The 15,646-nt window shown below is 39.9% G+C and overlaps 3 protein-coding genes and 1 long non-coding RNA gene across 5 annotated transcripts; all 4 read right to left on the bottom strand.

Annotated features, from left to right (window-relative positions):
- Window positions 1-1,542: 1,542 nt before the first annotated feature.
- LOC115771859 (mitochondrial dicarboxylate carrier) lies at window positions 1,543-2,694 on the bottom strand. The gene is made up of 2 exons (XM_030717740.1): window positions 2,225-2,694; window positions 1,543-2,147 (listed from the first exon to the last, which is right to left on the bottom strand). Exons 1-2 carry the CDS (start codon window positions 2,626-2,628, stop codon window positions 1,700-1,702), a joined length of 852 nt encoding a protein of 283 aa, XP_030573600.1. The 5' UTR covers window positions 2,629-2,694; the 3' UTR covers window positions 1,543-1,699.
- A 376-nt stretch (window positions 2,695-3,070) lies between these two features.
- On the bottom strand, window positions 3,071-3,998 carry LOC115771964. 2 transcript variants are annotated; one of them, XR_004019003.1, is made up of 4 exons: window positions 3,848-3,998; window positions 3,593-3,795; window positions 3,325-3,531; window positions 3,071-3,260 (listed from the first exon to the last, which is right to left on the bottom strand). It is a non-coding gene; the product is annotated as an uncharacterized LOC115771964 (long non-coding RNA). The 2 variants fall into 2 exon arrangements; XR_004019002.1 differs by having other exon boundaries at window positions 3,071-3,230.
- A 928-nt stretch (window positions 3,999-4,926) lies between these two features.
- LOC115772031 (metallothionein-2) lies at window positions 4,927-5,306 on the bottom strand. The gene is made up of 2 exons (XM_030717961.1): window positions 5,216-5,306; window positions 4,927-5,150 (listed from the first exon to the last, which is right to left on the bottom strand). Exons 1-2 carry the CDS (start codon window positions 5,238-5,240, stop codon window positions 5,044-5,046), a joined length of 132 nt encoding a protein of 43 aa, XP_030573821.1. The 5' UTR covers window positions 5,241-5,306; the 3' UTR covers window positions 4,927-5,043.
- A 939-nt stretch (window positions 5,307-6,245) lies between these two features.
- LOC115772072 (sialin) lies at window positions 6,246-11,211 on the bottom strand. Its single transcript, XM_030718023.1, has 6 exons — window positions 10,922-11,211; window positions 8,662-8,776; window positions 7,905-8,208; window positions 7,207-7,747; window positions 6,873-7,149; window positions 6,246-6,811 (listed from the first exon to the last, which is right to left on the bottom strand). The coding sequence occupies exons 2-6, from the start codon at window positions 8,721-8,723 to the stop codon at window positions 6,484-6,486; spliced, it is 1,512 nt and encodes a 503-aa protein (XP_030573883.1). The 5' UTR covers window positions 8,724-8,776; window positions 10,922-11,211; the 3' UTR covers window positions 6,246-6,483.
- Between the last annotated feature and the right edge of the window lie 4,435 nt (window positions 11,212-15,646).

The raw sequence follows: 15,646 nt of genomic DNA, 5'->3' as shown, positions 1-15,646 counted from the left end.
AGAAGCCAGGATATAAAGTCAGTTCCGAAGGCAATTGTGATACTTTTCGCAATACTGAAACTGCCTTCAGGGTATGCAATTTGAAGTGTAATTATACATTGGTAGAAGATTTAAATAATTTCAAATTCAAATCAAGTAAACTCCGTCTTGAATGTGCGGATTGCAATTCCCAATCAAGCCTCAGGCTCATTAATTTCCAGAATTTCGAAACTTCAATAAAATATGATTTTGCTTAAAAAAGATAAAATATACTTATTTTACAACCACTTGGGACTTAAATTAACTACGAATCGTAACAAGTTTCTCGTTAGAGCTTCGTTTTGTCAATTTCTTACTGTGTAGTTCAAGATTAATCTAACTTTTCACTGACATTTTCAGCCACGCTCCTTCGTACAAGACTATCGGCACTTTTTATAGCAGCACTAGTTAGTTATCTTCATTTTTTATTTGCAATTCTCTGCTCTATTTTCTTTAGAGAACTGCGCGTTGCACTTTGCTGACAGCAAAATCCACACCAAGCTAAAGAAATACCAGGACTCCTGCCCCTTTACATTTTTGCCCGAAACCCCACGTGATGTGCTCGCTACTTATTTTAATTGCTCAACATTTATCACAACTCTTGTTTCGACTGCGTGAGTTTGTGATTGTGCGGCTGTGTGTGTACGGTATGTGGGTGTGTGTGTCCGCGTATATAGACGAAGCATGCTTTTAGGGGCACTAGCATTGTTCGTAACTCTCAACTCGCAGCTTAATCGACTGATTTAGAAGTTTATTGCATTTCCCTTGCCCGGCCTGGCTAGGGAAATGGCGCCGGACACGAAGGTATTTAAACGCTGTGCACACTGCGAACTGAGAACTGGGAGCTGCAACTCGGGTCTTTAGTCAGCCACTTTACTGTCTCGCTTCCTGGTCCCATCCCGATGCCAGTTTAAATGGACTTCCGTGCATAAAGGATATAATGTTCGCAGGCAAAATGAGTGCCGGGACATAAAAGCGCCAGTTAAAAATGTGCTTCAATTTATTGGCCTGCATTTAAATTACCAACAATTGCAGCCGCTTTCAAGCTACTTTTGCCATGTTTTGTCGAGTTAAGAGCTCAGTTTTGTCATAAATATTTAACTTATTTTCAAAGTAGCGCAACCGCATCATTTTTCCTGTGTTTCTGTGCTTGTGTGTGCGTGATTATTTGCCTGACACAATGTCCTTGACCGTTGCGTAAATAATTATGCGGGCATAGCATTGTCCTTTGCCCTTTGTCATTGTCAACGCCCATGCAACGACCATGCGACAATGAATTCAAACCGCAGAGATCCCCCGATTTATGTCACAGACATCGCATATTAATGGCTGCTTATAGAAACGACAGCGCATAATGCTGCAAATAATCCATACATATATGGACTGACTGCAAGGGCGCATAACAAATTTACATATATTTTTGAGCATCCTAATGGCTCCCATTATAATAATTCCAGATGCGCCGACTGCACATTAATTATTTTCAATTGAATTTGCCAAAGAAAGCCACATTTATTATTTATTATTTTCACAATTTATTATTTACCTTATTTCGATATTAAAATGTGTTATTTGGTTTTGCGAAGCGTTACTGTCAAAATTTTAGTCAGCATGCCACAATATAATTTATATAGCAAGTCCAAGTTTGAGAGCTAAGCAAGTGCATTCTGTGACACTAATGCTATGCACTGTCAGCTAAATAGCCAAAACGCGTACGTAAAAACTCGAGCGTTATAAACAGCAATACCGTGTGCGGACCCAGACGTGCAAACGCCGGAATCGAGCCCTTGAAAAATGCCATTGGTCCCTCCAGGGCCGTCTTGTAGAACACATCTGCCATGCTTGCGTATTCACCAGGACGTGCATTCATGCGCCGCGTCTTGGCCACATCGATGGGCTGGGTGAGCGCTGTTGCCGCAATCGCCGATATTATCGATGCGAAGATGTACGTGTCCGTTCGACTAGGAAAACCTGCGGCGACAAGAAGGTCCTTGGTCTCCTCATAGAAGGCAATTTGGCCAACGGTCATAAAAGCACCACGCGTCGCAGCAATAGAGGCGCCATTAAATAGATGTGTGCAACCCTCTTCGCGACAGACTCGCACAAGTCCGTCGAAGGCGTGCTTGTAGCTGCAATTCAGAATATCAGCAAACTATAACAAGACTGACCCAATACCTATGCTATGGGCGTATATGAATTTGTTTACTTTCTTCGTTTCTCTTGGGGCAGCTTTACGTCGTTCTGCAGACGCACGTTTAGCAAATCCGCCGGAGCACCGATAAATCCCCCAGCGGCGCCGCCAAACGCGGCCAGCAGGACTTTGTTCGTCATCGAGCTGGTGTCTATCATACGGGCACCAGCAGTATAGAGACCAAAACGGGATAACGTGTAAGTGTATTGACGCAGTAGAGAGGCTGAGATACCATTATACATTGCCCACACGCCCTGTTCACGTACAATTTTCCGGGTCGTTCCCACAATAGATAATTTCTCCTTCTGCGTCTGGATCAATACCTTCAGCAAATCCAACGGATGCGTAACCATCGTTGCCATTGAGCTGGCCACACCACCGAAATACCAACGTGAAATGCGACGCTGATCAACCAACATATTAAATTTAAACAACTTACTCCAACTATTAACTATAAAAAGATCTAACAAAATTATTATCTGTAATAAAAGAAATATGAATTTAATGTACATGACGCAAATCGCAAAGCAACCTGACGTCATTGACCCAATGAAAAATTGCCACATTGTGTCCTTGTGTTCAATTGCGTGACTCCAGCTACTTGACCCAGCCACGTGTAACAGGTGGCAATATGCTAGCTTAAGGTATTAGGATGGAAGATTACCTGGACATTTTTAGATGTATATATGATATATGTGATATAAGACGGAAAATGTACGCCACAAGCGTGTTGTCGAATAAGTGGAATATAAGGCTGCAAGCATCAAAAATTCTTATGGAATCGGTATTAAACACATATTTTATAGGTTTCCAATTAAACAGGAAAAGAACTAAAACACATTTTCATTAACTTCGCTTTTCATTATTTATTTTTTGGGTTCTACAAAACCGACCCGTCTGAAACCAGAGCTTCCAATGCTGTAAGCAATTATATACACTTAAAAGTTTATTTAACACACGACAGCGTTTTCGTTATTTCTATAACTTTTACTGTTACTGTAAGGATTCTTCTGGATAGATGCTGTAGAAATGACACAATTAGATCGTGTAGCTGCAAAATAATTCAGCACATACTGTTGAATTATTTATTCTTTAAAGTAACATGAGATACTTACAAGTATATATTATGTGTACATGAATTTAAGTTATGAGAAGGATTCCTCTTAGAAAAGTCCTGTGTAAATACTGTTCAATACTTGCAGGATAAAATAATTCCAATAAAATGATGACGCACATTTGGATTATCTATTAAACACTGTCGCTTTTTCTTTCTCAAATACGATCTAAATGTAGTAGAAGTATGGATTATTCTTTGACATGTCCTGTAGGTGAAAAGGCATTATAAATCACTTCAGTTAAACTGATATTATGATGCCAACGTACACTATTACGGAGGAGTGAGATGATAACCACTAAAGCACCCAAGCTACATAAATAGTTGGTTATTTGAAGCTTCTCTTCATCTTGTAAAGTGTTTAGATACTTATAAGCGAGAAAGCCGAAATAAAGTAAACACATATTGAATAGAAGTATGATTATTGAACCCTTAATTATAGAGCGCGAAGGGAAGTAATTAACGCGATTTTCTGCAAAGAAAAAGCTTCAGGTCATGCTAAATGCGCGCACATACACACTTACTTCTGGGCAACGCCTGGAGGATTTGAATATTTCCTTGCTCGCAGGCATTTACCAAACACGTCGACAATTTAGGCATATTTCTTTTGAAACAACGGCTCTTATTTTAAACTGAACATTTACAACAATGAATATTTTTTGAGAGAGAACTCAATGCACGCAATAATTCGATTAGCTTGTGCTCAGCTCAAGCAACTAAATGCCAAATCATTTACACCTGATTTACCCATTAGAACCAGATCCAATATCAAACCCCAGACGCGACCCCGTAAGAGGTCCGCTGATACAAAATACCGAACAAAACGCTCGCGACACGCAACTGACGCAAGTGCCAAAAGCAAAACACGCACATTTTGATTATGCTAATGTTATTGTTGTTGTTATTATTGTTGTTGGTGGTCAGTTCATAAATATTTTGACAGCACACACAGAGCGGAAGCGGATGCAAAAGCCCGGCATGTCCTTCAGATGCCACAATGTTTATACAAGTGCCCCTCTTTTAATTCCGCATTCTGACAAATGCACAACAGACTGTCGCATGCTTTTCTAGTGGACATAAAAGTCAAAACTGTTATTAGTAAGAGTTAGTTAATTATGATGGGCATGATAAAAAACACTAGTGCGTCAGCAATAAAATTGTTTTACTGCTGTGCAAGCCAAAAATATTTGATTGCTTTCAGATGGAAAAAGCCCTAAAAAATGTCAAGCCAAATATGAAAAGTGCCAGCATATTATGTTTGATATAAAAGCTAAAACCTATTTAAACAGAGATTTGAAATTTTCCTGCAAGCAAAATGCGCTCACACATTATTTTGAGTCAGCAATAAAAAATATTACAATTTTTTGTTTATATATACTTATATATATTTTAGTTTAAGTTTGATTGACAGTTTGCGGTTGCCCAAAATGTTATTTAAAGTTGAGTGACAAAGCGAAGCGGAGATACAGAGAACATTGTTATGTAGAGTTGCAATTTTCTGAATATATTTAGTTTAAATAAATAAACTTTAAATTATTATTTTGCTGAGCTTTACTATTCTAAAATGAAACTTTTTTAATAGACAAATGCATGCTTTAGGTTGATGCCATTTTTTATTGAATCATGTGATGAACATTTCGAAAAATGTAAACACAATTATGTTTATGTTTCAAGCCTATATGAACAATTTTGGATTACAGAAACTGTTGCCATTTCTTGTTTATTTGCTGCTGCAGCATTGCTCCTTGGGTCCAGACTTGCACACACAGTTGCAATCCTTATTGCAGGCACAATTGCTGCCACACTTCTGTGCCGTGCACTGGCAATCTGTAGAAATTAAGTTGGTCAGTATCCAATTCGTATTATTTATTTAAAATATATATTAAACTTACTAGTTGCACAACCCTTGCAGCCCATTATGTTTTTTTTTAATTGATGATAGCTTTCCGAAATGAAAAATGTTTAATTACTGCAAAGCTTTTCACTTGCTGTACTCAACTGTTGATGCCTCTACTGAGCACCCATAATATATTTATAGCAATTTCGAATTCAATGTCGGGTGCAAAACCAAGCAGACAGGAATGGGCCAGGCTTATCAGCAGCTCGTGCGCTAAGTGCGTAACTGCTCGGCCCTATCAGTTGTTGGCATTATGCAAACAAATTCTGCGCCCAACACCTGCCTCGCTTTGGCGTCCAGCACGATTGGCCGTGCTGCACACGGCGCACTTATCAGCTTATCAGTATGCGTTGCATACACAAATCGAAAAAAAAAAGCAAGGCCGGTGCGCCAACACGGCTGCCAGGCTGTAACGTGATTCAATATTTATATGTATGTATAGAGTACGTTAACTCTATCCTTCAGGGTCTGTGAAAAACAGTCAAGAAAGTTATCCACAAAATCGGTTCGATTCGCCGAACAAATAAAACTTCAATCAATTTAATGGAAACTGGCTTACGCGCTTTACAAATTGAATTTCTACAAAACTAATCAACATATTGCAAAGGTTTTATTTTGAATAAAAAAGCTTTGTATAAAAATGTTGCACATTTTTGGGGATGCACTTTAAAGTGCTCCGAAGCTCATTCCAGGTAAATGAGAATATTCGATTGCATACTCTGCGGCATGAAAGAAAATATATTTTCATGGAACAAGTTTAGTTGCGAGGTATTGTACAAATTTACTTACATAAGTAAGCAGATAATCGGACAATAATCTAGGCATCGTATAAAAACAAAATATATTTATATCATCTGTGAAAATCTTTGGTCGTAACAAGGTATTCTTATGGGCACATTTTCCAGCTTACTCTCTTTCCAATAATGTCCCCTTTCTGTAAGAATAGCAAAGATTTTGCAATATCTTCTGAAAGAATCGCATTCTTATCCTTTGCAATACATAATATATGCCGGCTCGAGTAATATAAACTTTGTTTATTTGCGACTGCACTCGCTGCGAGTGCACAAACAGCTCTAAAAATAGTCAATGGGCTAAAATGAATAAAATCCACTTGTTAGCATCACATAACAAAGAAGAAATTCTAAGGCACAATATGATACTGTGAATGAATACGAGTATAAACTAAACTAAAATGTGTCTCTGGTATTGGTTACTACTGCGCTTGGAGTGAACACGTTGATTGTCCTGACGGTGCTGGATCGGTTAGTCCTTTAGCTCGGCCGCCGTGTTAACGAATCCAGTTGTCTGTGTCAGCTGCAGTTGTTTCTGTTCGGCCTCCGCAGCCCTTTGCTCGGGCGTCTTGGCCCACTCCTGTAACTCGCCCGAAGCATAAAACCAGTAGATGACGCAGCCAACAAGATAAATGCCAGCCGATATAAAGAAGACCAGGCGCCATTCATAACGGTCTCCACTATCGCCCACAATGTAGCCCGTCAGCAGGGGACTGACAATGCCGGGAATGGTGGCAAACGTATTGCCAATGCCCATCAGAACACTGGCGTGCTGTGGTGCAATATCCAAGTGATTGACACTGCAAGCGTTTCAAGAATTAAGGCGCTGCACAGCTGACAGCTGAATTTGTGGCAACTTACGCGAATCCGGACCAAGCAAAGGCGCCCAGGCCGACGGCAATTGTAATAAAAACAACCGACCAAGTGGGATCCATAATATAAGCTGTTAGCATCATGAAGACCGTTTGAGCCAAGAAAGCACCACAATTGAAATTTCGACGCACTTGTGTTGTAGTCCAGATGCCCTTCACCTGCAGCCAATCGGCCAGATAACCAGATATGGCCAGCAAAATGCCCATAGCCAGATAGGGCAGAGCCGATAAGAAGCCAGTTTTGCCCAGATCAAAGTTAAGCGTATCTGTAAGGAAAATAATATTAAATACTTTCCAGATTGAGCTCCTAGTAAACAGCTTACCCTTAAGAAAGCTGGGCAGCTGTGTGAGCAGCGTGTAGAAGCCCCAGTTCTCAGAGAAGTGTGATGCAATAATGGCATAGAAGGGCATCGATGTGAAAAACGCTTTCCAAGGGTGCTTGATCTTCTTGGCGCCCACATAGCCAATCGATTTCTGTATGTACTCACACTCCTCTTTCGAGCAGAACCGATCCAGCTCTGGCCCCGCACGTACGAACAGCAACCACATTATCAACCAGACTACACCAATTGCTCCAAATACGTAGAAAACGCTCGCCCAGCCGTAGCGTGCTGCCAACATACCAGACGATGGCATTGCAATCACCGTTCCAGCATAATTGCCTGCAAATGCAATTGATGCCATGCGAGAGCGTTCCAATGGCGGCGACCACCTAGCCCACACGGCATGAATGCCCGGAAATGTGACGCCTTCGAATACGCCCTCAATAATGCGCACAGCCAGGAACATTCCCAAACTGTGGTTAGCTGCCAATGGCGTGAGCAGGGTGAGGATGGCAGTTGTGCCGATGCCCAAGCCAAAAACCTGTCACATAAAAGGGAAGGAAATAAGAGAAAAAATATATATAAAATATACAATAATTGAAATTTTATATAGAAATTAAAATATACAAAATAAAGTTATTAAATAATTTTTAAATTTAACTATTATATAAGGAAATATTATCTGTTATCAAACTTACAAGATTGCCGCCAACTTTGGTGCCAATGTAGCCGCCTAGGAACTGTGTCATGATATAGCCATAGAAGAAGGAGCTCAGTATTAGGCCCTTCTGCTTGGGGTCCCACGGAAAGTCCTGCTCGTAGGATATATTGCCATCGGCATCCACTACGGTGCGATTCTCGGTCATAGCCACAATGGCCACCGAAAGATTCACGCGCAGCGAGTATACATTGAAAAAGCCAAAAAAGGCCAACAGCACCACAATGTAACGCTGCTTGCGCCAGAATCTCCAGGTGAGGGGTTCACTCTCAACAAGTTCATTGCTATCGGGCATGAATAGAACAGAGAAATTGCTTGGTTATTATGAAGTACCATATGAAAATAGTTGCTTTGTCTGATAACGCTGCTGGCCAAGGCCGAATCAAATGGGAAGCCACTTTCGCTGGCCATTTATAAATTGTTACTGGTTTACTTGTATACAACATTTTTCGTCGTCTGCAGTTGCCAGTTGGGCCAGAACCTGTTTCTCTGCTATGCGCGGCATTAACAACTGGTTTGCATTTGACCCATTTGGCTGCTGAAGCTGCAGCATTTTAAAATATTACATATGCGCACAGTATACAAATTCTACATGGAAGTAGTTTGTTTTGCATTCAAGCAGCAAGAACATTTCCTTGACAAGTGTTTGGCCATTGGTTATAACCATTGGCATAACACGGAACCGATTTGTATTATCTTGTTTTTTGTTTTATAGTTTAGTCTTGATTTCAACTTACTTGTTGTGATGCGGCTGATGGCCATTGTGCTTTTCGACTTTTGTTGACTCCAAATCTGTCATATTGCGTGCTGTGTGTATGGGGCGTATGATCAATCTATTCAGGCATTAAGGGCCTGCAAGTAAATTAGATAAACACACAAAAAAGCAATTTAAATATAAATACCAAATACGCCGGCTAAGTGTCCAATATGCGTGCTGGCGTTTCATTAAAATCAAATTAAATTCAAGTTCACCTTCCCATTCATCTCTAGAGCAAGTTCAATAGAAAAATTGCACACAATACGAAGCGTGTCATAATTTTTTGCAATTTAATATTTCTTTGTTCGCGCCCTGCTATTTATAAACAAATCTACAGCAATTTATTGTCTCCGGGCAGCATTGCGTGCCGGCTACAATTGGCATTGACATAGAACTTTAGCCAGGCCACGGGGCAAGGCATTGATTCGCCAAGCATCTTAATCCGGATATACAAATGCATAGAACTCACAAAAAAAAAAATTGGATTTTAAGCAATTGTCTCGCTTCATCGGCAATGCTCCTTGGATGATAACGCCTCTTAACTCAATTATCCATTTAACTTATTAAGCACATAGTTTTGCAAATTGTGCCATTTGAGGCACGCGAAATGTAGTACAGAACACACACACACACACACGCGCACACGCATACAACAAAAGTCATCGCATCATATATGTAGTTGTGGCGCAAGTGAGCCCAAGCACTTGGGCATAGCTCAGCGACCGGTTTTTGGGGGACTTTCACTTAATTTGCTTAGCATGAATATCAGCTATTCCCAGTGCACAGACCCCGGTCCCCGGTCACCGGTCCCCAGTACCCATTCCCCAGTTACGTGCTTTAAAACTGTTCACTTATTTGCACGTGTGTACAATTTTTCGGCAATCAGAGCCAAGAGCGACATTTATTTTTAGAAGTATCATTAGATAAGAGATACTAACAAAATGATAAGATATGCTATTGTCTGCAATTTTCATTATTCTAATTCCCCTTTTAAATTAGCATTCAACTAATAATCAACACACGCATTGCTTACTTCTCATCTTGGGCAACGTTTAGGATGTCTATGCAATCCGTTTAGTGCCTGGCTTAAACTAGTTTAGCTCAATTCCTGTTAAGCCTAGGTTTCGAATTTCAAGCCGGTTCATGGGCTTGAAGTGTGCATATATCATAACATTTCCTGTTTTATGTACCTATATTCACTTTCTACTAATGCGTCCAATTTTCACTTTAAATAAATTCAATTTACTTTCATTTAGCAATAAATACATCCCCAGCTTTAGGCGTTCGGCTTAAACACATTATTCTATGACCTAACGCCCAATAAATTACAAATTAAAGCAATTTCAACTACCAGCATTAACTAATCGAAAAATATTCAATTTTAGTACTAATGCTGGACAGAATTAAATAAAGCAATTGGCTTGGCTACAATATGATTTATAAGCTATTTGCTTAGATTTAGCGACAAGTGGTCTAACAAGCAACAATGGGCCCAACAGAATTCCGCAATATTGTATGTGAGTTATGACCCGACACGATTAAGTTCCTATTAGCGCGTGCTAATCTTAATTTGTTAACAATTAAATTTCAGTTTGGTCTGATTAAACATTAAAGCAAACAACAACAATAACTGTTGAGCACAATTTAGTCAGTAAATATGAGCATATCTATTGTTATGATGATATTTGCGGTAACTAGCCTAAGATAAAGCCTAAGCAAATGCGGAGAAAATTACAATGATATTGTTGAATTTGAATGAATGACAAGGAAATTGAAATGCCAATAAGTGTTAGATGGGCTGACTGACAAAAACTACATAGCAAAATTTAAATATATAGTGTCCAAGTTGAGCTCAGTATGTAATAAATAAGGCGGTGACATTTATGAAGCTATACGATAAATTTGCTTTGTTTGTCAAGTCAAAACACTTGTTCTACCCCCTACAAATTAAAAGTTACAATTGAAAACAGCTGCTCGAATTTGTAGTTAATTTACAACATTTCATGTGGTGCATGCAAAAATAGCAGAAACTCTTTAATCAAAACTATCAAAGTGGCAGTTGTGCAAACAACAAAGCCGCACAAACTAACTCCAACAGCTTAACAAATGCATACAACTTTTAGATTGAAAATAGTTAAATTAAATACACACACACACACACACACTCGCACACTCACTCGCATGCACATGCATATTTCAAGTAGCCGTTATACACAGAATGCCAGAAAACTTGAACGCACCACGAAACTTTGTTAAAGGCTCTTCCAATTCCTCAAGGCGATCTCTCCCTTTGTAGCAGATGGGTGTATCTGGGCGATGTGATTTGTTAGATGCGTGGCCAGGTGTTTAGCCGCCGGTTGCTCGCAGCGCACTGAAACTGCAGCTTGTTGCCGGCGTCCAGCTGAACGCGACCGCAAAGTGCTCGACCGGCTTAGCTACGCTCCGGAGACTCGGCGCTGAGCTCTGCTCTGATCTGCTCAGCTGATCGTGTATTGCGTTCAGTTAACTTCAATTAAGGTACAACCGGGCAGAGCAGCACAGAGCGCGTCTGGATTTAAACCTTGACTGGAGACTAATCACATTGTGCGAGCAATTTGCTCTTTGCCTGGGTAATCGTGATGGTAATCGACATAAAGCTTATGGTTTGATTAGGCACAAAATGTGGGCGCTATAAAGATAGTAATCTAAAAAAAAAACAACGGAATTCACGCGCTGTTATATTATTAAATTAAATATGCCAAGATTTAACTTTTTCCATTAGCTTTTATGAACTTCTTTCAAACGGTACGCATATGGGCTAGAAAACTTTATAGATAAGTACCAAAAGAAGACAAGAAATTTTATCACATTTGATAATATAATATAAATAACTTAATTTATCATCTGAGCACTAGGCGTCAACTAAATAAACAACCCATCGGCTAAATACATAAATTCATCTGTGCTTACTTAGCTAAGTAACAAATATGAAAACAAAAGACTCAAAGTCAAATTGAAAAGCCAAATTTGCCTGAACTATTGATTGTATATGAAAAAGAAGTCTGCGATTTATTGCATTCTAGTTGGTTACAGTTATAAAAGCTCGTAAAATGTTTAGAGTATGCTATATATATATTTTATTTATAAATATATTTTGGCTATAAAAGAACTCTAATTGCTAGTAGACACGGGTTGGCGCACATGTTTGCAAAAACCAGTTATATTTTTAACACATTCAAAATTAGTTTCAGTCACACGTAACATATTTGTATGTGATTTACAATAAACTTTTGCAAAAATGGCTAGCCGCAAGGGCATAAGCCATTTTGTGCATGGTAAACCGTGCCGTGCAGGCAGGGCTTAAGTAAACGATTCGTGATGTACGCATTTGCATTGGGGCATACGCATTTTATGTATTCAAAACAAAAACATTTGGACCACAATACAAATAACGGCTAATTTGCATTGGCAAGTGCGAATTGGACAGCGTTGGACGCAATTGATAATACAAATAAACAGCTCTAAAATTAACCGGTTTCAGCCGGATTGGTTTGTGTGACATCTTTCTGATCTATTAAGAGCACATGCGTTAATTATATGAAACGAAATTTTAATTAAACTCCAATAGGCAGCACGACGCTGTTAATGTTAAGCGCTAAGCAGAGCTGTTGGTGTAACAGCATCAAGCAGTGCGCGTTAACAGACATGCTGTTAAGTTGCACATCCGCCATGTTAGCCGTTATATTGAAAAATAAAACATTTAAGCAACAATAATTATAATTAAAATAATTAAAAGAATACACATATATATTGCTATGTGTTAACACGTATGGTTAAAATAAAAATGTTGCGTCATATTGCATGCAATTGTGAGAGTCGCACGTGCTACCAAATAAATAAACAATGTGTTGTACACAGAGCAAAACGAAAGGCAATTCAATTTGCATTGACAGCCAGCAGCACGTGAGAAAACAGCACAGCACAGCAATGTAAACAAGCTGCCCAAATGGACACACTACGTACACACAGCCCCAATACAGAAACAATATGAGATGCTTGCGTAAAAAAGAAATTGATTGATAAAATGCAGCTGTCATCAAATTGTTTGTAATTTGCAAACGAGCCTCCAGCCAAATCGCAACATTTGCGCGCTGCTCCAGCTAATTGTTTTGGCCCCAAGCGTAAGGCAAACGGGAAAGCTACACACACGCCTACAATAACATTTCACACCTCTGTGAATACAAGAGTGTGCAATAGGCAGCCTCACTTTCGATGACAGGCACGCTTTTCGTGTGTTTCGCATTAAATAGAGTGCAAGTTAAATATGAACGAAAATTAAATTAAATAAAGAAATTCATATACTTAAAGAACATTTATGTCAGAAGTGTATATAAGAGATCTAAAAGGTCGTAACACACAGATGCTTGCTCCTCTATAACAAAAATAGAACTACGACATTTTTAATGGACATGAGCTTCCATTCATGAAGTTGGTTTAGAAGGCCTCAGCAGCCTTGGCTGTCTTTCCTCTGCCACGTTATTTTAATTTAAAAGCACGCAATCCATAAAAATATAAATGGTTACAAAGTCTAAAAGAAATTTCATTTTATATTTTCTCAACTATTTTTAAATGCTCTAATTAAATTGTTCACGGAAAATCTGGCACAAAATACCGCCAGTATTGGAAATTGGGTTCAAAAGACCTCTATTAAATGCGCCATTTGTTGCAATGCTTTTGCGGTAGTTGCATGCCACAATTTCAGGTGTTGGCGTTGGTTTTACTTAGGCATTATTCGCATTTCTTGTCGTTGTGCTTCATTGTTTGTGGATTTTATTTGCTTCAGTGGCAAAGGGCTGTCGCCCTCGACCGCTCTTTTGTTGCTTTAGGGGTGCTTCGTTTTGTTTTCAACAAATTGCATTTTAATTGTGCACCGTTGGCTTGTCTGTGGCTCAAAGTGAATGCAACTGAGTGCAAATAATTGCACCTGAATGTACAACAAATAATGCCGAACATGAAGAAAAGTTGTTTAAGAAGTTAAATTATTTGACTAGACGGCATTTCGAATTCATTGTTTTCATTTAGTATTGAAATCGTGCTCCCAGGTACGCAATGCGAATTTGTCGTTTGACCCTGGCTACGTGAGCCTTTAATGGCATTTTATGCGCAACTTTCGGCAAACTTGAAGCGTCTGCAGGTCCTTTGATTTTAACTTGACAAAAGTTGCGCCAAGTTGAGCGCACATTACAAAAGCCTCAGCACGGGCACAGCTCGTGACTCGGTGTAAAAGTTTCCAGCTGCTTCGTCGACTCCTCCATCTCAGCTTACTACTGCTTTTGTCCTGCCGCAGTGCTATTTGCTCGACCCAGTTGTTGGCCAACTACTTGAGATGCAGCACCGACATTCTCCTCACCCAGCTGGACATTTGCATTGCATTTGGACAGACGTAAATCCCCAATGGGGGCCAAGGGACAGGGCAGCACGAATATTCAGCCCGTTGTCCTTCTACCGCTCAAATATTAAAACACAAGTTCGCTAAATCGCAACGCCCTTAAGTATGCAATGCCACGGTTAGAATTCAAAAGTGAAGGCAATCCCATCGAAAATTTTACTTGATCAGCCCCAATTGCGGCGCACTTTAATTAACTAATTGCGGCTATTAAAAACGACCTTCGGCGCACGTGCCTTCAGTCAAGCCTCTGGGAATTTGCGACAAGTGAAAGTGTGACACCGAAAGTGATGAAGTTCAAAGAAACAACGAAAACGGAAAATGTTCAGGGAATTAGCGCTAAAAGCCTTCTCATGTACAAAATGGCCAGGCACACACTAGCCTTCTCCTATGTCAAGGATGCATTAGGTCTTTCCAAAGCCGTTGCATATGTGTATACAGCTCAAAGCCTGGCAGATTCATTAAGCTTGAGATACGCAGCAACCGCAGTACGAAGACAGCTGCATGGTTAATCATACGCCATGTTGCCGGGCTGTGAAAAATTCAACAGCAGCTGAATCCAGAAAAGCCTTTTAGCACTAACAAGCGACTACAAGACACGGCACAATGACAAATATTGTGACAAAAGCGCTACACACACATACACACACACACACACACACACACACACACACAAGCACACTCACAAGCACACTCACACATGTATAAGGATATAGACGAAAAACAAAGAAAGCACGAACCACTCACAGTGTAAATATAAAATTTTATAATAACAAAGCACGTCGCAGGTGCAATTAGTGTGCAAATAAGCGTTTATTTGCCTCAGACAAACAAAGACATGAGATAGAGAACAAGGGAGAGGAAAAAGAGATAGAGAGAGCCAGTACCGAGGACATCTCATTGAAGATCTGACCTCGTTTATGTCAAGGTGTTTCAACTTTGCAAATGCCAGTCAACTTAATTGCCCAATTGCTTTTACTGCATGGCTCAAATCAAAATTCAATTTAATCTGATATCAATTTTGGTCAGTGCTTGGGAGCACATTCTAGAAAATTGCCAACATGTGGCTGCTGTTGTTGCTGTTGTTGCTGGGCGCTCATAAATCATTTTTATGTGCTATGGCAATGCATGATACTTTGATAACATTGATAAAGCTGCTGATCGTTGCCTACACTTAGGTAAATCACATGCAACACATGCGACTGTACATTACTCAAGTGCCACTCATTGAAATAGTTGGCCGGCATGTGTAAAGCAACACCGGTCCGGCTGGCGGCAAGCAAACAGCAAAGGCACCCCTGGGGACAGCTATTTGCCAACATGTAAAGTGCACTGACATCGCCTGCAGCTGAACAACAACTCCAACAGCAACAACAACTCCAACTGCAACAACAGCAACAGAGCAAACGCTTTGGCAACGACGACTGTCAGCTCAAACTCAGCTATAGGACTCAATTGACTAGCATTGCAGGAAGGCAGCTAGCATACAGTTGTAGAAGTCTCATATCACACAGCTCGCCCAGTTGCCCTGGGCTACAAG

The sequence above is a fragment of the Drosophila novamexicana genome, unplaced genomic scaffold (genome assembly GCF_003285875.2).
Source record: "Drosophila novamexicana strain 15010-1031.04,08,12 unplaced genomic scaffold, DnovRS2.1 tig00000108-arrow-pilon, whole genome shotgun sequence".
In the NCBI taxonomy this organism is placed as follows: domain Eukaryota; kingdom Metazoa; phylum Arthropoda; class Insecta; order Diptera; family Drosophilidae; genus Drosophila; species Drosophila novamexicana.
This window is presented reverse-complemented; position numbering and strand designations above follow the sequence as displayed.

Excerpts from the sequence above, each read along its gene's own strand:
- LOC115771859 (XM_030717740.1), bottom strand. The coding sequence starts at position 2,628 with ATGTTGGTTGATCAGCGTCGCATTTCACGTTGGTATTTCGGTGGTGTG. Across the intron at positions 2,148-2,224 it reads CCCCAAGAGAAACGAAGAAA|CTACAAGCACGCCTTCGACG; the intron begins GTAAACAAATTC and ends TCTGAATTGCAG.
- LOC115772031 (XM_030717961.1), bottom strand. The coding sequence starts at position 5,240 with ATGGGCTGCAAGGGTTGTGCAACTA. Across the intron at positions 5,151-5,215 it reads CTGCAAGGGTTGTGCAACTA|ATTGCCAGTGCACGGCACAG; the intron begins GTAAGTTTAATA and ends TAATTTCTACAG.
- LOC115772072 (XM_030718023.1), bottom strand. The coding sequence starts at position 8,723 with ATGACAGATTTGGAGTCAACAAAAGTCGAAAAGCACAATGGCCATCAG. Across the intron at positions 7,748-7,904 it reads CCAAAGTTGGCGGCAATCTT|GTTTTTGGCTTGGGCATCGG; the intron begins GTAAGTTTGATA and ends TTTATGTGACAG. Across the intron at positions 7,150-7,206 it reads GCTGCCCAGCTTTCTTAAGG|ATACGCTTAACTTTGATCTG; the intron begins GTAAGCTGTTTA and ends TTTTCCTTACAG.